The sequence below is a fragment of the Sebastes umbrosus genome, chromosome 24, assembly GCF_015220745.1.
Source record: "Sebastes umbrosus isolate fSebUmb1 chromosome 24, fSebUmb1.pri, whole genome shotgun sequence".
Classification (NCBI taxonomy): domain Eukaryota; kingdom Metazoa; phylum Chordata; class Actinopteri; order Perciformes; family Sebastidae; genus Sebastes; species Sebastes umbrosus.
The window spans coordinates 12,276,917-12,300,011 of record NC_051292.1 but is presented as its reverse complement, the minus strand read 5'-3'; the positions used below and the strand labels follow the sequence as shown (position 1 = coordinate 12,300,011).

General features: G+C 39.2%; 1 protein-coding gene, 2 long non-coding RNA genes and 1 pseudogene across 18 annotated transcripts in view; 2 read left to right on the top strand and 2 right to left on the bottom strand.

Annotated features, from left to right (window-relative positions):
• LOC119483875 overlaps nt 1-18,107 on the top strand; it is a 28,611-nt gene extending 10,504 nt beyond the window's left edge. The window contains exon 3 of the long non-coding RNA XR_005205833.1: nt 17,883-18,107. This is a non-coding gene — a long non-coding RNA (uncharacterized LOC119483875). The remainder of the gene's footprint in view (nt 1-17,882) is intronic.
• LOC119483819 overlaps nt 1-20,720 on the bottom strand; it is a 32,712-nt pseudogene extending 11,992 nt beyond the window's left edge.
• On the top strand, nt 500-14,132 carry LOC119483852. Its single transcript, XR_005205811.1, has 3 exons — nt 500-626; nt 4,386-4,390; nt 14,121-14,132. It is a non-coding gene; the product is annotated as an uncharacterized LOC119483852 (long non-coding RNA).
• LOC119483770 (NACHT, LRR and PYD domains-containing protein 12-like) lies at nt 1,110-16,872 on the bottom strand. Of its 16 annotated transcripts, XM_037762227.1 has the most exons (12): nt 16,665-16,871; nt 16,196-16,345; nt 15,372-15,488; nt 14,157-14,392; nt 11,412-13,197; nt 9,431-9,604; nt 8,527-8,700; nt 7,049-7,222; nt 5,028-5,201; nt 4,026-4,199; nt 3,459-3,632; nt 1,110-1,482 (listed from the first exon to the last, which is right to left on the bottom strand). In XM_037762227.1, the coding sequence occupies exons 2-12, from the start codon at nt 16,324-16,326 to the stop codon at nt 1,476-1,478; spliced, it is 3,321 nt and encodes a 1,106-aa protein (XP_037618155.1). In that variant the 5' UTR covers nt 16,327-16,345; nt 16,665-16,871; the 3' UTR covers nt 1,110-1,475. The 16 variants fall into 16 exon arrangements, with proteins under 16 accessions (XP_037618155.1, XP_037618161.1, XP_037618165.1 ...); XM_037762233.1 differs by lacking the exon at nt 3,459-3,632 and having other exon boundaries at nt 16,665-16,872; XM_037762224.1 differs by lacking the exon at nt 1,110-1,482 and having other exon boundaries at nt 3,366-3,632; nt 16,665-16,872.
• Nucleotides 20,721-23,095: the final 2,375 nt, after the last annotated feature.

The following is a 23,095-nucleotide window of genomic DNA, read 5'->3' as shown; positions in this document are numbered from 1 at the left end:
CCTCTTTTAACGACACTCGTCTCTCCTTGAAAACTGCTTCAAATCAATACAAACAGAAAGACATTGGTTTATTAGCCTAGTTCCTGTATTACTTAACCAGGGCCTGGCAGCTGTTTGAACTGAGCCTTTTTTTTTTTTTTTTTGCACGAGGATATCAATGAGTTTTCAAGGAATGGGGTTGTTGTAGAAAGAAGTGGAATTATGACTACAGCAAACAATGCAGTATTGTATTATTTACGAGTGATTTTTATATAGACCTTCATTACGCTTTCTTTGTGGACATGACATTGAATATAGAGTACATTTACATAGTGGTGTCTGTGGGAGCGTCTCTCGTTAAAATCGGATCATTGAGAAATTCAATAGACAAAATCCTCGCTTGTTACAATAAGAGCAACGAGACAATATCCACAAGTTTTGTTTATTTTGCAGTCTTTTAAAAAGCAGTGTGTTAGAATGAATATGTAAAATACTACAGAATAATTAATGGGAACAGACTCACGCATCAGAAAAGAATAAGAAGGAAGTTTACTTTAAACGCGTAAAAGGAAATATATTTTTAGTATGTCATAAAAAAAGTCATTAGTGTGTCATAAAAATGTCACAGTATAGTATGCCATAAAAATGTTGCCACACTATGACCTTGTTATGGCATACTGTATGCCATAACAAGGTCATAGTGTCATATGCCATCAAAATATAGTTTTGCAAGGCCTAAAAATTTCATCAGTATAGTATGTCATGAAATGTCTGGAACTTATTTATTATATTATTATTTATAAATATTTATTTATTATTACTTTTGTCAGTTTCAAGTTATTTCAGTGACCATTGTGGGTTTTTCTTTCTTTAACGGAAGGGTACCAACAATTTTGTCCACGTGTGTGTATATGTATATATATATATATATATATATATATATATATATATATATATATATATATATGCAAAATGACGGTAGGGCAGAAAAGCTCCACAGGTTGACTTCATGTGTCTGTGTTGAGCCATGTAATGTGAAAACTAGCAGGGTGACACATACATCTGTAATAAACTAAAAACAATTTCATTTGTTTTGCAGCAAACACCCAGATAGTCAGGATTTTTTTTTGTTTTACATCAAACATCACATACAAAAGACAATATTAAGGTGCTAACTTTGGTGCAGAATCTGTTATAATATGAAAAAGTAGTATGAGGAAATTAACTGCACAAGGTGGAGCTGCAACAGAAAGCAAAGCAGAAACCTCTATTTAATAGTGTTAATCTATAGTTATGTTGTCATAAACAGAACTAATATGCAGAGACACTTTGGGTTCAGAATATATGAATGAATGAAGACAAAGTGAAACCCAGGTCCAGGTGGAGGAGGTGGCTGAGTGTAGAGCAGAAGGAGTGGAGGAGTCTCAGTGTGTCTGCAGAGACTGTGCAGAAGGACAGATACACTCTGTCGGGTCCAGAGGAACACCAGATTACTTCTACCATCTGATGAGAGAAGAAGAAGACAACAGTCATCAATCAGTGTTTACAGAGACTCCCTTCATCAGCAGAGCGGCATACTTTACACATATTAGACAAGTTAAACACATAATCCAGACTAAAATTAACACAGTTTAAACTGCCAGATGCAGGAAGGACAGCTGACTGTGTGAATGTGTAAATGTCTTATTCTTTCAGCTCCAACCCCGGCGGTGTGAAACAGACTTGGTAGAAAGTAAAAAATAAATACATAAAAGTATCGGTAACAAAGTAACCAAGGCAATGCATTCAGTCTGAGGGACTGTAGGAGCTCACGGCAACATACGGCTCAAGAAGCTGATTCAGATGAGTGACTATATGAATATATGATAAGAGATCATATACTGATTTTGTGTTATTGAGGTTGTGTAAATGTAATTTATGTCTGTTTCAATAACAATACATCTACCGGTAATCGCATTGACTCAGCAGAGTACACGCGTAGTAGTGTGGTCAGATCTATCGTGCTCTAGACGGGGCGGCGATATTAGAAGTCTGTTCATTTACACATTCACAGAGTCGGTGACTTTTCTGCATTTGTCAGTTTAAACTGTGTTGCTTTTAGCCTGGATTATGCGTTGAAATTCTTTGTCTCTGTGTAATATTATCTTACGATCCACACAGTACACAGTGGAAATAAACTGCTGAGAGTCGTACTGCAGAAACAGAGAGCTTTTCGCTGCTCACTTTAATGATGGATTTACTGCTGTTAGGTTGGTTTCAGTCACATTTCAATGTTTCATCTACTTTAAAATATTACATGATAAATATGTAAATATTAGGGCTGTCAATCCATTCAAATATTTAGTCGCAATTAATCGCCAAATAATTGCATATTTTTTATCTGTTCAAAATGTACCTTAAAGGGAGATTTGTCAAGTATTTAATACTCTTATCAACATGGGAGTGGGCAAATATGCTGCTTTATGCAAATGTGTGTATATATTATATTATATATTATTGGAAATCAATTAACAGCACAAAAAAAAGACAAATATTATCCAGAAACCCTCACAGAAATATGCACAAATCATAACATGGCAAACTGCAGCCCAACAGGCAACAACAGCTGTCAGTGTGCTGACTTGACTATGACTTGCCCAAAAACTGCATGTGATTATCATAAAGTGGGCATGTCTGTAAAGAGGAGACTCGTGGGTACCCGTAGAACCAATTTTCATTCACATATCTGGAGGTCAGAGGTCAAGGGACCCCCTTTGAAAATGCCCATGAGAGTTTTTCCTCGCCAAAGTTTTGAGTAAGTTTGGAGCGTTATAAAAAAGCAAATTAAAACAGAAATATCAATTTATGTCACATTTTATCAATTCATTAATTGGCTACATTTATTTTCTTCCCAACATGGTTGGTACCAATGGATTCGTAAGATTTTATAGTTTCGTATGATGCCAGTATCTCTGCTCTAACTTTAACGCTACAAACTAAAAATTGCAAGTTGCATTAATGCGTCAAAGAAATTAGTGGCGTTTAAATTAACTTGCGTTAACGCGTTATTGCAGCCGGTATAAGAAAAGTAAAGTGTTTTTTTGAACATTAAAGCATGTTAACATGTTTTAGTAGAAACCCAAAATACAAGTATGCACCTGAACATCAGCCTGATAGGTCCTCTTTAAAAAGTCCTACATGGTCATACAACAACATGGTCATTGAACAGTAAAACGTCAGCTATGATTACTGGACTTCAGCATGATGTGATGCTGTCAGCTGTAATCCAGCTTTATTTCCTGGAGACATGAACACAACAACAACAACATCTTCTTCACATCAACTCCAACACATGATCGCAACAAGCTTCTGGCTGATCCGATTGGCTGACTGTTCTCTCTCTCTGTGTGTCACCGTTCTCCTCTCGCAGCTTAACGGAAGAAACGCATCACAACAATACTGCTGAAACCAGAACGGACCGACTCCGACCCTCTGCTGACCTCAGAGTCTCCAGTCTGCAGTGTGGACTCTCCTCGAGATCAGACAGCAGCATCACTCCTGAATCCTTCAGCTCATTTCCTCTCAGATCCAGCTCTCTCAGATGGGAGGGGTTGGACTTCAGAGCAGAGGCCAGAGAAGTACAGCTGATATTTGACAACCTGCAGCGCTTCAGTCTGAATAAAGAATAAATGATGAAGATAAAAATCACTTTATAATCCAATCAAATGTGTTCAGGTTTTAAATGTGTAGCTGAAGACTTAAGATTCTTCGATTTGGCTCTCAGGCGTTGTCTCTTGGAATTTACTCAGCTGGTAAGATCATTGGCAACGCAACGTGAATGCTGATCTAATTTACTTTACCAACTAACAGTGGATATTTTCTACAGTGTCTTTAAGAAACACAAGTCTTTTGTGACTGTAGACAAAATTTAGTTAAGAAAAATGAAAATATGAACAAAAGGACATTAACAACTTTATGGATGTAAGTTATGTTTGTTACCGTTATAGATCTTTTATGTTTAATTAACAATTGAACCTGATTTATGGAGAGAGAGTCAGTGAACTGACCTCAGAGTCTCCAGTCTACAGTGTGGACTCTCCAGAAAACCACACAGCAGCTTCAATCCTGAATCCTTTAGCTCGTTTCCACCCAGCTCCAGGTATCTCAGATGGGAGGGGTTGGACTTCAGAGCTGAGGCCAGAGTAGCACAGCTGATCTCTGACAAACTACAGCTCCACGATCTGAAAAAAGAATAAATGATGTAACTTTAGAAGCCAATGTTCCTGCTTGAAATCATTCAATGTTTATTAATCTGTTCAGAGCTGAAGAAGGTTTATAACTTGGAAGTTTAGAAAATCTTAACTGCAAACACCTGAAGCCAACAGGATGCAGGTTAAAAACTGTAAAATACATAAAGTGAAACAGAGCTCTCGTTAATATTAATGACAACGCATTCAATAAAGACGTAGTGACTTCACCTCTTAAACTCTGACAGCTCCGCCGGTGGATCCATTGATACAAACTCATGTTGTGCAGCCAAACACAAATAAAAACCCACAGAAATTGAGTCAAGATTCAACTCGAGATCTCAAAGTTTCCAAAGATGTCAAATATGTGAACAAAAGATATATAAGATAAGACATCTACAACATATATATTTTAGGAATAGTGGAGCCATAAAATCAAAGCATCTTCAGTTTAAAATATTCAACCAGTATAAGCATCATATAGCTTTATATTTTTTTTTTTAGAAAAAGCAAATACTTAATATATTTGTTATTGTCTGATACCTGAAATAGAGATTATTTATTTAATCTTCATATTATGTAATTTATTATCATTTCTTGGGGACAAAAGTCAAGAGTTGTGATATATTAAGGTTTTAAAAGTGCAGCACAACATTGCTCTGCCGCAGTCAATGGACTAAATCACCGAAGAAGAAAATGTACTTTAGCATTAAGATACTCAGTGTGGATCAGTGTAATATCAGCCTTATGTCTGCAGTTTAGTGTCACCACAACTTTCACATCATATTAATCTCAGTACACAAGTAAAAAAAGGTGTCTGACCTCAGAGTCTCCAGTCTGCAGTGTGGACTCTCCAGAAAACCACACAGCAACTTCACTCCTGAATCCTGCAGATTGTTTCCATCCAGATCCAACTCTATCAGATGGGAGGGGTTTGACTTCAGAGCTGAGGCCAGAGGAGCACAGCTGATCTCTGACAAACTGCAGTGACTCAATCTGAATAAAGAATAAATGATGTAACTTTAGAAGCCAACATTTCCTGCTTGAAATCATTCAATGTTTAATAATCTGTTCAGAGCTGAAGAAGGTTTAGAAAATGTAAACTCCGAAACACCTGAAGCCAACAGGATGCAGGTTAAAAACTGTAAAATACAAAAAGTGAAACAGAGCTCTCGTTAATATTAATGACAACGTGCTGCTACTTCAATAAAGGCGCAGTGACTTCACTTCTTAAACTCTGACAGCTCCACCAGTGGATCCATCTATACAAACTCAAGTTGAGCAGCTAAACACAAATAAAACCCACAGAAATTGATTAAAGATTCAACTCAATATCTCAAAGTTTCCAAAGATATCAGGATGGATTTTGGGGAAATGTGAACAAAAGACATCTACAATATATATTTTAGGAATAGTGGAGTCATAAAATCAAAGCATCTTCAGTTTAAAATATTCAAAAAGTATAAGCATCACATAGCTTCCAATTTTTTTTTGTTGAAAAAAAATTAAATAAAATGGGGAAAAAAAGTTCGGAAACTTGTGTTTGGTCGTTTATATATCTGTTGTTACAATGCCAATTGGCATTGTATTTTACATCGTTGCAAAGCCTGTTTATTTACCTTCACAATGATGTCCAACTTGTAAGGGTCATGCATTTGTGGGATGAGCAGCACTCTGATTATGTGGGCAGCGCCCAAGAAACATTTGCCAAAATGCTCTGCCAATGGTAAACAGTGTATTCTCCTTCGTCATCCAGGAACTGCCTACACACTCTGGCCACATGAGGCTGGGCATTTTTCTGCAGCAGGAAGAACCCAGGGCCCACTGAACCAGCGTAAGGTCTGACAGTCGCTCTGAGGATTTCATCCCGGTACCTAACAGCAGTCAGGGTACCGTTGGCTAGGACACGGAGGTCTGTGCGACCCTCCGAGGATATGCCTCCCCAGACCATCACTGACTCCACCGCCAAACCGGTCGTGCTGGATGATGTTACAGGCAGCATGACGCTCGCGATGGCGTCTCCAGACTCTTTCACATGTGCTCAGTGTGAACCTGCTCTCATCTGTGAAGAGAACGCGGCGCCAATGGCGGACCTGCCAATTCTGGTGTTCTCTGGCGAATGCCAGTCGAGCTGCACGGTGCTGGGCTTTGAGCACATGTCCCACTAGAGGACGTCGGGTCCTTATGCCACCCTCGTGGAGTCTGTTTTTGACAGTTTGGTCAGAAACATGCACACCAGTAACCTGCTGGAAGTCATTTTGTAGGGCTCTGGCAGTGCTCCTCCTGATCCTCCTCGCACAAAGGAGAAGATACCGGTCCTGCTTGTGGGTCGATGCCCTTCTACGGCCCTGTCCGGCCCCCCTTGTCTGACGACCGGCCTCCTGGTATCTTCTCCGTGCTCTTGAGACTGTGATGGGAGACACAGGAAACCTTTTTTGCGACCGCACGTATGGATGCGCCATCCTGGAGGAGCTGGACTACCTGTGCAATCTAATTGGGCTGCAGGTACCACCTCATGCTACAAGGACACTAGCAGAACACAAAACTAGACAAGAATCAGTCAGGAAGGATAAGGAGAGAGCAATTGACTGTAGCCACCACATGCAACACCATTCCCTTTTGGGTGGTTGTCTTGCTGTTGTCTCTCCATTGCACCTGTTGTCACTTTCATTTGCACCAAAGCAGCTGAAAGTGATTCACAATCCCTTGTGCCTCCTAAATGGACAGATTGATATCCCTGAAGTTTAACTGACTTGGTGTTACACTGTGATGATTAAGTGTTTCCTTATTTTTTTGAGCAGTGTGTTAATCTCAGTACACAAGTAAAAAAAATGGTGTCTGACCTCAGAGTCTCCAGTCTACAGTGTGGACTCTCCAGAAAACCACACAGTAACTTCGCTCCTGAATCCTGCAGCTTGTTGTTACTCAGATCCAGCTCTCTCAGATGGGAGGGGTTGGACTTCAGAGCTGAGGCCAGAGAAGCACAGCTGGTCTCTCTCAAACTGCAGTCACTCAATCTGAATAAAGAATAAATGATGAAGATAAAAATAACTTTATAATCCTATCAGATGTGTTCAGGTTTTAAATGTCTAGCTCAACATTACTATGTCGACTATGAGCTTTTCCCTAAAATGAGTAGAGTGACTTAGTCATTGTGGATCATCATAATGTCAGCCTTCTACAGACATCAACCAAATGTTACCACAACATTCACACACCTGTTCATGTCAACACACATCAATAACAGGCTGCTGATCTCTGTGTTCATCTATGTATGTGTGTGCTGAAGGATCAATGGTATATCAATGATCAGATATTATTTGTGGATAACGTTGAAACAAACAGTAACCAGAGAAATATTTCTACTTCATTAAGTAAACTTGATCAATTTAGAAAACAAATATTCACGGTTCCTACACATTTTACATTTCAAAATTCCAGACTTCTCTGTAGATTTTTCAGACCATATTTGACTTTGAATCAAAACAAGACCGGCCAACTGGAACACTGGTCACAGTTCGTCACGTTCGTGATGTAAATGTCTGAGCCAATCAGATTTCAGCCAAAACGAGGATCAGTCCAAATTAGGAGGGGTCGCTCGTACCCCACCTCAATAGTTAAAGAATTAGATTGTCCCAGTCTGACAGGCAGCATTCTGGTCTGTGCCGCCTGCCTGCAGTTACCGTTTACTTTTTATTATCATATTATTATTGTTATGTTGGCCCACATTTGGCTGTCAAAGTGCCGCCCTAGGCAGTTGCATAGTTGGCCTCTATGGAGGCGCCGGCCCTGGCTGTGATGTACAGGCGTAGAGGAAGCTCTGTAGGAGTGTTCGTTCAGTCATAGCCTACTTCTTGTGTTGCTTTCAATGAGATCAAGCTCGCTCTGGCCGTCGCTCTCTCACACAGTAGTAAACATTTGGGCTGCACTGGCTGCTCCAAACGCCGTGAAAAACACTCTGCTTGCATGATCTATTTATTTTTAGAAATTGTCCAGACCTGGAAATTAGTCAAATCAAATTCCATACTATTCCATACTGCGTAGGAACCCTGAGTCTCTGTATCCTCTGTATCCAGATGTGACCATTTACCAACAATGATAAACATTATTTTACTTTAACAACAGTGGACATTTTCTACAGTGTCTTTAAGAAACAAATCTTTTGTGACTGCAGACTAGATTTAGTTCAAGAAACATGAAATTATGAACAAAAGGACATCAACAACTTTATGGAAGTAAGTTATGTTTGCACATAAATCAGGTTCAACTGTTAATTAAACATATACAATCTATAACAGTAACAGAGAGTCAGTGAACTGACCTCAGAGTCTCCAGTCTACAGTGTGGACTCTCCAGAAAACCACTCAGGAGCTTTGCTCCTGAATCCTTTAGCTCGTTTCCACTCAGCTCCAGGTATCTCAGATGGGAGGGGTTGGACTTCAGAGCTGAGGCCAGAGGAGCACAGCTGGTCTCTGACAAACTGCAGTTAATCAATCTGAAAAAAGTATAAATGATGAAGATAAAAATCACTTTATAATCCAATCAGATGTGTTCAGGTTTTAAATGTGTAGCTCAACATCACTATGTCCTAATCAATGATCTTTTCCCTAAAATGAGTAGAGTGGCTTTGTCATTGTGTTATTGTGGATCATCATAATGTCAGCCTTCTACAGACATCATCCAAATGTCACCACAACATTCATACATCTGTTCATGTCAACACACATCAATAACATGCTGCTGATCTCTGTCAAGTCTGGAATTAGAGGATCAATATTAAATCAGACTTGTTGGATTTCATTATTTCATGTCTTACATGGCCTTCTCCTTACTGTATCTGGTAGCTTAGTAGGTTTATGTCATTTACAGGAAAGGTCCACATTTGGTCAAGTGTGTCTTCAAACAACAGCCACATGTCAAATAGAGTGCTACAGGAATGAGTCCTAAGACCCAGAAATGAGTTAGTATTTTAGCACTTCCTGTTCCCTCATCTGGAAGTCAATGGGTTTTTAGTTAGATGCCTGAAATAAGGTCTGTGGTTAAAGGTCCAGTGTGTAGAATCTGGCGGTATCTAGCGGTGAAGCCTCTCCTCTGTGCCAAGCGTGTTGGAGAGCTACGGTGGCCGACGTGAAAACGTGAATGTCCCTCTCTAGAGCCATCTGGAGGAGAGCCAGTGCGTAGAGAGTGTGTGTACAAACTACATAAGCTACATTCAGCAAACTGACCTCAGACTCTCCAGTCTACAGATTGGACTCTCCAGTCCAGCAGAAAGTAGCGTCACTTCTGAAACCTGCAGGTTGTTACTACTCATGTCCAGCTCTCTCAGATGGGAGGGGTTGGACTTCAGAGCTGAGGCCACAACTTCACAGTGAGTACCTGAGAGTCCACAGCTAGACAGTCTGTCATGACACAAAAATTACAAAATATGTTATTATGAAAGAGGACAGTTTATATTTACTTCATGCATTTGATGACTAAACAGTTTGATATAAACTTCTGTGATTAACATTTGCTCCTCACATCAGTGGTTCAGCTAATCTTATCTCACTGTTTGACATGAAACAATAATTCTCATCACTCTCTCTCAAACCTGCAGACTTTTAATCTTTGTTTTTCTTTAATCTTGCAGATGAAGAGAGAGAACATGTAGTTACATTGAGGCTTCCCTAATGTCCAGTCTGTCAGTGTGATCTGATCCCAGGTCTGTCTCCACAAAGTTAGCATGAGGCCTTCTTGATTAGAAAAGCATATTAAAACTCAGTGAAGAAGTAATAATAATACAGTTGAGAAAGTTGACCTCTCTTTGCTAGCTACCTGCTGCTTTCAGGTTCACATCCATAAATGGGAAAATTCTGTGACTGCTGCCAAACGGTAGAGACATTTTTTGTCATTAACACTCTTTTCTGAGCGTCATACGTATTCAGCTCACAAACACAATTAAAGAACCAATAAGGTTGCATTATTTTCAACACAATGACATCAGAAAGATGATATCAGTGTATCTACATTAAAAACATAACATTGATCTTTGGTTTGTATAAGATCTCTTAAAATGTCTGAATTCTACCATTCTGCTGTTATATATTCATCAGACCGCTGTTATTGGTGGAAGCTGTGTATTTCCTGCTACTACTCTTCTCTACAGCAACAACAGAAAGAAACACCGGAGATTTCCTTCTGTGAGTAACAGAATAAAAGGAAAGACTTAAAAACAAGATGATAGAACACAACTTGAATTCATTAGCAATTAAATGCACCATTGCTCGATTCAACACACTCAGGGGTTTTACAACGACAAGCTTTGTCTCGTATGACCAGTAGTTTACGGTGGCTAATGCTAGAGTTGGGTCGATTTTCCGTTTTGCCGGTCCAGTCCGGTGTACGAGCTTAAACCAGTTTGATTTTAAGCTAACCGGCAGAATCGACATTTGTCATTATGACACATTCTGGCAAATTAAAAAGTAGCCTACATCAACAACCTGTGCCGACAGATCAGACCAGTGCTAAATCCAGCCTGTATTGCATTACTAATAAGCAATATCACAATGTGATTAATGTAATATTATGATATAATGTTGGTTCATTAACCAACTAGGAAGTTCATGTGTTTTCTGGGGTGACGAGATGAGACTGGGCAGAGCTGGTCTCAAAGAAAACTAAAACTGTGGTAACATGGCAACAGTCGAGAGCCAACGAAAGAGATGAGTCCAAAAACACACGAGGTAAGGTGTAATGTGGTGCGAGGCCTATTGAAAGCAAACCCCAGAACCGGGCTCTAATCCCAGGACCGCCCCGACTCCCCGCCGGATCAGCAAACGTTCTGTTGCTGCCGTTACACCGGTTAAACCCAGCGCTCCACCAGCCAGCTGATCTTTTGTTTTTGTCATTTGTTTTACCAGGTTCACATGTCGTCTCCATCGCCCCAAAAAGATAAATAAGAAAAAACTGTAAAATGTAACAATTATCAGAAATAAATAGAAGTGTATTCATTAACTTGACAGCTAGAAACACAACCCACTGAAACATTTTTTAACTCAACATTTGAAACAGCTCAAGAACATCTGTGACAAAATAATATTAATGTAATAAACACGTGGAACACTTATGAGAATATTATATTTTAAGAATAATTTTATAGTGTGTATATTTGAAGAACTAAACTAGTAATCAACACTGATCTATAAAGTTAATCACATCTGGACTTACTCTGCTTTTCTGCAGTTCCTCACAGCTGGAATCAGTCTCAGTCGTCCCTCTGGTGTTATGTTGTACTTCTTCAGGTCCAACTCATCTTGAACCTCCTCTGACATCTGCAGCATGTAGGCCAGAGCTGAGCAGTGGATATCAGAGAGTTTCTTCTCTGATCTGTCCTCTGACTTTAAGAACTCTTGGATCTCCTGATGTACCGAGTGGTCGTTCATCTCCGTCAGACAGTGGAAGATGTTGATGCTTCTGTCAGGAGAGGTTTTGGTCTTCTTCTTTTTTAGGTTGTTGATGGCTCTCTTGATGCTTCCTGAACTGCTCTTTATCCGACCCAGCAGACCTAAGAGTCTCTGGTTGGACTCCAGAGAGAGGCCGTGAAGGAAGCGAACAAACAGGTCCAGGTGGCCATTTTTACTTTCAAAGGATTTCTCCATGGCTCCCATCAGGAAGTTATCCAGGGTTGAATGAACATATTCTTCTCCCAGGAAGTCCTTCAGTACCTCTGTGTTGCTGTTTGTGTAACAGTGGAACATGTAGACTGCAGCCAGAAACTCCTGAATGCTCAGGTGAACAAAGCAGTAGACTGTTTTCTGGAAGATCACACACTCTCTTTTGAAGATCTCTGTACAAACTCCTGAGTACACCGAGGCCTCGGTGACATCCAGACCACACCGCTCCAGGTCTTCTTGGTAGAACATGATGTTTCCTTTCTCCAGATGTTCAAACGCCAGCCTCCCCAGCTTCAGAAGAACTTCCCCGTCAGCCTCCGTCAGCTCCTGTGGACTCGTCTCACGTCCCTCACCGTACTTCTGCTTCTTCCTCTTTGTCTGAACCAACAGGAAGTGTGAGTACAGGTCAGTCAGGGTCTTGGGCAGCTCTCCTCTCTGGTCTGTAGTCAACATGTGGTCCAGAACTGTAGCAGTGATCCAGCAGAAGACTGGGATTAGACACATGATGTGGAGGCTCCTGGATGTCTTGATGTGTGAGATGATTCTGTTGGACTGCTCTTCATCACTGACTCTCCTCCTGAAGTACTCCTCCTTCTGGGCGTCAGTGAAGCCTCGTACTTCTGTTACCCTGTCAACACGTGCAGGAGGGATCTGATTGGCCGCTGCAGGTCGGGAAGTTATCCAGACGAGAGCTGAGGGAAGCAGATTCCCCTGAATGAGGTTTGTCAACAGCACGTTGACTGATGACTTCTGGGTGACATCAGACACAACCTCATTGTTCTTGAAATCCAGTGAAAGTCTGCTTTCGTCCAGGCCGTCAAAGATGAACAGAACTTTACAGACAGAGAGCTTCTCTGCTGTGACCTTCTGTAATGTTGGATGGAAAACACGGAGCAGCATGAGAACACTGTACGGCTCATCTCCGATCAAGTTCAGCTCCCTGAACGAAAGCGGAACGACCAGATGGACATCTTGGTTCTCCAAGCCCTCTGCCCAGTCTAGAGTGAACTTCTGCACTGAGAAGGTTTTTCCAACGCCAGCGACGCCGTTTGTCAGAACAACTCTGATGTGTCCCTGTTGGTCAGGTAAGGCTTTAAAGATGTCGCGGCACTTGATTGGAGCGTCATGGAGGGTCTTCTTCTTGGAAGCTGTCTCAAGCTGCCTCACCTCATGTTGGGAATTAACCTCTTCACTCTGTCCCTCTGTGATGTAGAGCTCAGTGTAGATCCTGTTGAGGAGGGTTCCACTTCCTGTTTCATCAGTTCCTTCAGTCACACGTTCACATCTATCCCTCAGACTGATCTTATGTTCATCTACAGCCTCCTGCAGACCTCTATCTGCTGAAAGGGAAGGAAAAAAAGTTTGAGACAAAATACAATTTGACAATCTGCTTATTATTTTCATTGCCAATATTTAAGTGATCACTATAAAGTAAATAAAAGAAGGAGTAAAGGTTTAAAACAGTCCAGTTTTTGTGGAAGCATCAGAAATGCTTGGTGGTCGCAGCAGTAAACACACTCTGCCGCCTGCAGTTAAATAATAAACATTAGGTTTATCTCACTGTGACGAAATTTACTGATGCGCGTTGGATGTAATGAATGAAATGCAGAGGAGGAAAATGAAACTAAGAGCGTCCGTCTCCACAGTAAATCATGTTGAGTATTTGAGGGTTATTTATTTCTGCTTTAGAACGTTAACGCCGTGAGATAATGACATTTCTTTCTCTCATTCACAACACCGTCACGCTACGTCTCTTTGTCTCTCTTCTACTGATCGCCTCATTGGCCGTTGCTCTTTCAAAATGAAAAGGCGGGAAACAGTCTTTTATGCACATGAGCCCGTCCAGCGCGACGCGTCGGCTCAAAAAACTGTCAAGCTGTCAAACTAGGAGATCTAGTTCTAAAATAAAATGACATTCAGCAGTGGCATCGCCTATATCTCGCTTAAAATGTTTTCAGAAGTAGATTTTGGTGGATTGTTTAGACGGAATAACAGAAAGTTTATGAGCAGGCCGCCATGTTGTTTCCTGTTTGAAACGCTGAGTGGAAAACCAGGAACCAATCAGGTGCATTCAACGTCACCGCTTCACCCATAGACATATATACATAGACACCGCATTGACCTCTGGCTCGTACGTCAACGTTGGCGTATGTCTATGCCTTGAACGGCCAGTTGAGTGGAGCAGCGCGTCCCCTAGTGTCCTTGCAGGACCTGGTGAGACTTTTATGACTTTATGTAGTAAAACAACAAATAGTGTTTTCAGACATGGAGACGTCAGCAGACAGATGTAGAGTCTTACTTTGTACAGTGCTGGTCTGACCGGCTGGCTGCAGTCCAGCTCTTGTTCTGGATCTTTCTCCACACTGGGGACAGGAGGAGTCTCCTGATGAAGCAGACTGGTCCCAGTGTGAGGTGATGCACTGTCTGCAGAACCAGTGTCCACAGCTGTTAGAGACTGGATCCTTCAGGACGTCCTGACACAAAGCACAGCAGGACAGCTGCTCCTCCACAGAGACATCACTCTTCTTCCTCTTCCTGTGAAGACATGTCAAAATCTAAGGTCAAAGGTCCACTTACTAATGATCCAAAACATTCAACTGCAAGCTCTAAATCATTAGTAAGTGAGCTTAAATTCCCTTCACCATATTTTACATAAGTGTTTTTTTTAAGAACAAACTCAAACTGTCAACGTTAGTTTGGATCCGAAAGTCACACAAACAAACTAACCGATAGATGCAGCGGTAGACCAGCATCTCCTGTGTTCTGAGAGGTAAAATTACTGTTTTTGTGAATGGAGTCTGGTGGCTTTGAAGACAGCAGTATAACGGCTTCAGGCGAGGTAAAGCAGAGAAAATATTCTAAATATAGCGTACACTTACATGAATATTTATTTTTTCTTTAGGGAGCTAAAATACGTTTTTCTGCTGCTCCCGTCCACAGCCGCTTTACCTCGCCGTCAGACAGCCCGCTCTGACAGCCCGCTCTGACAGCCCGCTCTGACAGCCCGCTCTGACAGGGAACTGAAGCTGTTATATCGCTCTCTTCAAAGCCACCAGACTCCATTCACAAAAGCAGTAATTTTACCTCTCAGAACACGGGAGTATACGTACAACCCCAGTTCAAAAAAGCTGTCATAACAGCTGATTTTAGGAGAAGTCAAACCAACACAGTATTTTCAAGACAAATGTGAGAAAATGAATTACATATTTGAAGCACATTCTTTCCGATTTTGAATAGTTATAGATCTTTACAGCGACTTCAACTTTCGATGCAAAAATATGAATATTTTCTTGAAGTGTAAATTGTGAAATGGAGGTTCTCAGGTGTTTTGCTACTGAAATACAATCAGTAGTTTGTGGCTATAAAACCCAGACTAAGATCTATCTTAGTTTGAAACAGTATCTGCACTAACAGTTCTGCATCAGGAATATAAATCTGTTAGCACAACATTTTGTCTTCATCCTCAATGCATCATCATCCATCAGGTCAGCTTACAGTAAAAACAGTCTCTTACTTTGTGTCTGAGGGTCCAGGTTCATTACTGAAGAGTAGAGGACGACCTTTGGACTGGTCACTCTTCATAGACAGACAGCTGGGTACTGGAGACTCTGCTCTTGGTCTGTCCTGGACTCTGCAAACACCAAGATGTTTTTATTCACATCACATGAATCCTTGATAAAGTCTCTGATGACAAAGACATTTCAGTAGCTCTAAATACACAATCTACTGCTACTGTAAATAAGTAAGGGTTAAAGTACAGCGAGCCGGTCATCGCCCTGAAGGGGATTCTTTCACAACAATGACCCGCTAGCTGTGCATTATCCCGCTTATTACACGGCTACTTAATTAAGAAATCAATATTTTGACACTAAAACGTAAAAATGTAATGTACAAACACACAATCAACAAAAACATGGCATTGGCATGGAATCATTTTGTTTTTATATTATACTGTATTTTCCGGCAAAGAAGAGAGCGAGCGAGAGAGTGTCGGTGTGTTGAGCTAATTCTTGTCTCATTTGTGGTTTGATAAACAGTAAATTCATCTAAACTGGGTTGAAAAATTATGCAATCTGGTTGACGTGGTGATGAGTTACGTCTGACTATTAACCACACCTCCATTCTCTGTTTGAGGAAGAACGTTAACCAAAACACAGGAAGTGAAACTGTCTGGAGGGAGGCTTTAATTCTCATTGTGTCAAGAAACATTTGTTCAGCTTTAGTTAGCAAATACATTTTAGTAGAAATTTTAAAATAGAAACAAAATCAACAGAAAACAGTATTGGTAGAGGAAAGTGAAACTGAGTCCTATAAATGAGTTAGTAGCAGCTCTCTTACTTTGACTCTGAGGGTCCAGGTTCATTACTGAAGTGTAGAGGATGACCTATAGACTGATCACTCTTCATAGACAGACAGCCGGAGACTAGAGACTCTGCTCCGTCCTCCTCTTCCTCCACACTATCACTCATCTTCTGATCTGAAGTCAGTCTGAGAGGTAGAACATTAACACTGATCGTAAACATGTAAAGGACACAGGCAAGACTGAGAGAACAGGAAGAAACACACAACCTCTCTCTATCACACACACAAAGTATACAATACAATAAAACCACCCAGCACTCCACCTGGTCACTTTTCTTTAGATCTCTGCTTGTTTTCTTGGGTTACGGCAGTTTTAATGAGCATTATTCAGCCTGTCACGACTTTGTGTTCACAGATTAATCAAACTGTTGAGTTCCGTCCACAGGGAGAAAACTGACTCAGAGACTTTGACAGTGAAATAATGAAATGTAGGATTAACACTTACCCTGCTTCAGTCTTCAGTTGTCAGCCGTTGACTCAAAATGGACGTTTCACTTCCCTTTTCTCATGAGCCTGGATCACTGGATCAGTGTGTCTCCTCCCCTCTCCATTTACAGGATATCAGGTGAGTTTATCTTTGACTGTGGGTGTGTTCACAGCCATGACGTGTTCATAAGAATCTCTCTTAGCTGGAACATGCTGAATTAACCCTCCGAGACCCACAAATAGGCCAGTTTTAGTCTTTTTTAGGAGGGTGCAGGGGGGTCTTTAAGGGGAGATAGCAGGTCAACAGTAGATGTCCCGTAGAAGTGGTGTACATCATCTGAAAGCTGGGAACCTGAAAAGTAATTTAAGATGCAAATCAGCACTGTGTGTTTGTTTATTTATTTGTTTTGCATAATTTCAGACTATACAACATAACAAAAAAATAAATGAATAATATACAGTGAAGGAAGAGGCAAAAAACCCACTGGGTTATATATATATATATATATATATATATATATATATATATATATATATATATATAAATAATAACAATAACAATACAGTAAATATATCAAAAAAGATAAGTGTGTGTGTGTGTGTGTGTGTGTGTGTGTTGCGTGGAAGTGTATGGTTAGTGTTTGTGAGGAGGATGTTGATTTAAATATCTATAATGACTTCTGGGCAATCGTAACCAAACAACATTATGAGTGGGAAAAAATAAAAAACATAAAAACAGATACATGGACAACATGGGGAAAAGCAATTACAAGACAGCAATTAAATGACCCTTTAAGCGACTTTGATAGATTGATAGATGTGAAAAGCTATTCCATAATTTACAAAAAGGCTTTTTTAACTCCGTAAGGCAACAGCTTGGTGCACCTTTTCCCACACCTTATATTGTTCTCTTTTGGCTTATGTGTAGTAACTTATTGTTTTGATACCACTGGTTTTAGTTTTCTCATTATTTGGTCTTTATGTTTTGTTCTTTTATTGTGGAGGGTGTGCACTGGACTTTTTATATACCTTGCTTACCAATGCGCCGATCCAGGTTTGACTTAAACATTGCTTTCCTAACTTTGTAAACCCTAATGTGACCAATCGCTATTAACGTGACATCTCTTTGTAACTTGACACTTGGTAAAAATCTTCTAAATTAACAGGGACTAGAATTAAAGTGTCTACCTTTTTAATGCTGCAACTACTATCTCTCCATTTGTGTTTCTACAAACAGGGAGGACCCGCTGACAAGTTGCTTACACTTGGGAAACCCGTCCCAGACAAAGGAAAAGTTGGCGAAAGGGGAAAACTGCTCTGCGGCAGCCAAGTCGAGACCAAAACCTCCTTCAGAGCATCAAAAGACACATGCTAGATTTTTAAGTACCATCCACCATTGAACTACGATTAACTGGCATTTAATTAAGAATAAACTACCGTCAGCCATATTGTGAGTTAAATGCCAGTTAAACGTAGTTCAATCCTAGCATTTAAGTGCCATTGAACTACGATTAACTGGCACTTAAATGCTAGGATTGAAGTATGTTTAACTGGCATTTAACTCAGAATATGGCTGATGGTAGTTTATTCTTAATTAAATGCCAGTTAATCGTAGTTCAATGGCGGATGGTACTTAAATGCTAGATTTTTAAGTACCATCCGCCATTGAACTACGATTGACTGGCATTAAACAAAGAATAAACTACCACAAAAAACTGTGATAAATTAACATTAAATATACTATGATTTTTGAATTACTTCCCGCAGCCTCGGCTCCTGTGATGCCAACCTCCTGGCTCCGCCTCTAAGAACCGAGACCTGGGGCGACAGGGCATTCTCCACAGCTGTCCCGTCCCTCTGGAAGTCACGCGCCAATCTGTCCGCAATCAAATCGCAAAACAAACCTCACCTTTTAATGTGCGATTAATGTTACGTGTTGTTTGCTATGATCAGTTTAACTTGAGTAAAGTGTCGTTGAGTACCGTGAAAAGCTATACTGTGACTTTTATTACTTGTTCTACAATGTCCCATCAGAATGCAACTTATAGTTAAGCTATTATTCATCAGAATACAACACATTTTAATTACAATCTGTATATATGTACTGTATATGCCTATGTACATACACCGATATATCCTCATTTTTATATAAGGTCTTGTTTGCACTCTGGTTAGATGCAAAACTGCATTTCGTTGTACTTGTACTATGTGCAATGACAATAAAGTTGAATTTCATCTAAGCCAGTTTTTTCAACATATACTATGACGTATTTTTAGAGCATACTATGACATTTTTTCCAACATACAGCTGACAAGTCGCTTACACTTGGGAAACCCGTCCCAGACAAAGGAAAAGTTGGCGAAAGGGGAAAACTGCTCTGCAGCAGCCAAGTCGAGACCAAAACCTCCTTCAGAGCATCAAAAGACACGTGCTAGATTTTTAAGTACCATCCGCCATTGAACTACAATTAACTGGCATTTAATTAAGAATAAACTACCATCAGCCATATTCTGAGTTAAATGCCAGTTAAACATAGTTCAATCCTAGCATTTAAGTGCCATTGAACTACGATTAACTGGCACTTAAATGCTAGGATTGAAGTATGTTTAACTGGCATTTAACTCAGAATATGGCTGATGGTAGTTTATTCTTAATTAAATGCCAGTTAATCGTAGTTCAATGGCGGATGGTACTTAAATGCTAGATTTTTAAGTACCATCCGCCATTGAACTACGATTAACTGGCATTAAACAAAGAATAAACTACCACAAAAAACTGTGATAAATTAACATTAAATATACTATGATTTTTGAATTACTTCCCGCAGCCTCGGCTCCTGTGATGCCAACCTCCTGGCTCCGCCTCTAAGAACCGAGACCTGGGGCGACAGGGCATTCTCCACAGCTGTCCCGTCCCTCTGGAAGTCACGCGCCAATCTGTCCGCAATCAAATCGCAAAACAAACCTCACCTTTTAATGTGCGATTAATGTTGCGTGTTGTTTGCTATGATCAGTTTAACTTGAGTAAAGTGTCGTTGAGTACCGTGAAAAGCTATACTGTGACTTTTATTACTTGTTCTACAATGTCCCATCAGAATGCAACTTATAGTTAAGCTATTATTCATCAGAATACAACACATTTTAATTACAATCTGTATATATGTACTGTATATGCCTATGTACATACACCGATATATCCTCATTTTTATATAAGGTCTTGTTTGCACTCTGGTTAGATGCAAAACTGCATTTCGTTGTACTTGTACTATGTGCAATGACAATAAAGTTGAATTTCATCTAAGCCAGTTTTTTCAACATATACTATGACGTATTTTTAGAGCATACTATGACATTTTTTCCAACATACAGCTGACAAGTCGCTTACACTTGGGAAACCCGTCCCAGACAAAGGAAAAGTTGGCGAAAGGGGAAAACTGCTCTGCAGCAGCCAAGTCGAGACCAAAACCTCCTTCAGAGCATCAAAAGACACGTGCTAGATTTTTAAGTACCATCCACCATTGAACTACAATTAACTGGCATTTAATTAAGAATAAACTACCATCAGCCATATTCTGAGTTAAATGCCAGTTAAACATAGTTCAATCCTAGCATTTAAGTGCCATTGAACTACGATTAAATTTAATGTACGTCGCTGTCTTTTTTATAACATAAAAAACCATGACTTACATAGTACCCCACTCTAACACAGAGTGAAGTAGTACCCCACTCTAACACAGAGTGGAGTACTACTCCACACCATCAGCCTCTGGCCCACGCTGAAGCTGGAGCCCAACTCACCCAGAACCATCTCCTCCGCCACGGACTTCAGCTGCACCTGCGGGGAACACAGAGTGACTGTTTGTCTGACAGATGTGACAATGAGAGCTAGAAGCTCAACTCTTGGAGTGTGCTGATCAGATACTAACCTCCTCCTGAGCTTCCACAGGTCCTCATCAGTGTGCTGGCTGAAAGGCTCCAAGTTCTTCGTCATGGAGTCTGTAAACATTGAAATGTGATAATAAAAACAATGGTGATTCACAATCTTCCCTGGTGCTTCTTAAACTCTCTGCTGCTGAAAGGTGCATTAATACCAAAAATATTTTTTTAACATACTATACTATGATATTTTCTAACATACTAAACTATATATATTTTTTTACATACTATACTTTGATATTTTCTTAATATTATATCATTATCATTATATCATTTTTTTCCAACATACTATACTAGTAGTATTATATTTTTTAACATACTTAACTATATTTTTTAACATACTAAACTGACATTTTTTTAATTCTTTGATATTTTTTTTAAATACTATACTATGATATTTTTTAACAAAGTATACTATGCCATTTTTTTTATCATACTATAACCTAGATATTTTTTAATATAGTTTACTATGATTTTTTTTAACATACTCTATGATTTTTTTATAACATACTGTACTTTGATATTTTTTTAACATATTATACTATGATCTTTTTTAAATGCTATACTATAATATTTTTTTTAACATCCTATTTTTATAGCATACTATGCCATTTTTTTCAACATACTATACTATGATTTTTTTCTACATCCTATACTATGACTTTTTTCATATTCGACATACTATACTATACTCTTTTTATAGTATACTGTACCATGACATTTTTTTCCACACACCATACTATGACTATTTTCAACATAGTATACTGTGACTTTTTTTTCCGACATACTATACTATATTTTTCATGACATACTATACTATGACATTTTTATGGCATACTAAACGATAACTTGTTATATGACATACTATAACTTTTTTTTCTACATACTACACTGACATTTTTTATTTTTTCGACCTTTTTCAACATACTATATTATGATTTTTTAATGACTTACCTCCTGTCTCCACCACTAAGAACCAAGCACTGGACCTGAGGAGACCGAGCATTCTCCATAGCTGTCCCCGGCCACTGGAACTCACTCCCCCAAACACATCCGAGATGCACCAATCTGTCCAGATTCAAATCACAAAACAAAACGCACTGCTTTAGAACTACTTTAATGTGTGATTAATGTTGTGTTGTACATTTTTACCGTGTTTACTATGTACTATGACATTAAAAAATGTTCCACTTATTATACTATGAGTTTTTTTCCCACATACTATACAATGACTTATTATTTTTTCAACATACTTTAATATCATTTTTTAAATACCATGACTTTTTTTAAACATATTATACTGACCTTTTTTATTTTTTCCACAACTATACTACTTTTTTTTTTTTCAACATACTATACATGACTTTTATAATTTGTTCGACATACTATCTTATACTGTTTTTAAACATAATATATCATGCTATTTTTTTCAACATACTAAACTATTACTTTTTTCGACATACATTACCATGACTTTTTATTTTTTCCACTTACAATGAATTTTTTTCAACATACTTTAATATGATTTTTTAAATACCATGACTTTTTTTATACATATTATACTGACATACTATACTTTGACTTTTTTTATACATATTATACTGACATACTATACTTTGACTTTTTTTTCCACAACTATACTACTACTTTTTTTTATTTTTTCAACATACTATGACTTTTATACCTTTTCGACATACTATGTTATACTGTTTTTAAACATACTATACTATGCAATTTTTTTCGACATACTATATTATGAATTTTTATTTTTTCTACAAACTATACTATTACTTTTTCGACATACTATACTATGATATTTTTATACCATACGCTATTTTTTGTCGGACGCCCTGTTCCTATTGATCCTGTTGGCGTTGAGAAGGCAGCAACATGGATCAGGAATGGCTGATTACTTCAGATGAAAATAGAGGATGGCATCAGTATTGACAGTAAATGAAGCAGTAGAGCATGGACAAGAGACAGACACACCAACAACATGACAAAGAGTACTCAAAGGCTTACTGGGATCAGGACCCAGCAAAAAGAAGACCACAAGAACAATACAAAAAAAACACACTGAAATATCAGGACAAAAGACACAATAAAACGACCACAGGATAAACTTCCAACAACTTAAATGATATTATTGACAATTATTAAAGCGCAGCAAGTACCGGACGAACTGACCCACAATGCACCTGCAGGTACTACAAAATAAAAGCCCTGGCTGTCCGCTAATGCTAGAGGCACTGTTTACAAAATAAAAGCTCTACAGAAAACAACAGTTGGTTGTCCCAAAAATGAAAACATGAATTTAACTATATTACAGAAACACTGTTATTGACACCGTCACATGTTGTTTTCTGGTTTTGGTCTGGCTCTTTCCAACCGCCTTGCACCAACCGTTACCAACCGTTACCAACGGCTCTGACGTTAGCATGTAGCATCAGTTAGCTGGACGCTAAGCTAGCTAGCTAGCAACGGACAGTTAAGCTGCCTAGCAACGGACCCAGC

Bases quoted from the DNA above. Each gene is read 5' to 3' on its own strand.
- LOC119483770 (XM_037762224.1), bottom strand. From the start codon at position 16,326: ATGAGTGATAGTGTGGAGGAAGAGGAGGACGGAGCAGAGTCTCTAGTC. The intron at 5,202-7,048 runs GTCAGACACCAT...TTCTTTATTCAG, and splicing joins TGTAGACTGGAGACTCTGAG to ATTGAGTCACTGCAGTTTGT. The intron at 4,200-5,027 runs GTCAGACACCTT...TTCTTTTTTCAG, and splicing joins TGCAGACTGGAGACTCTGAG to ATCGTGGAGCTGTAGTTTGT.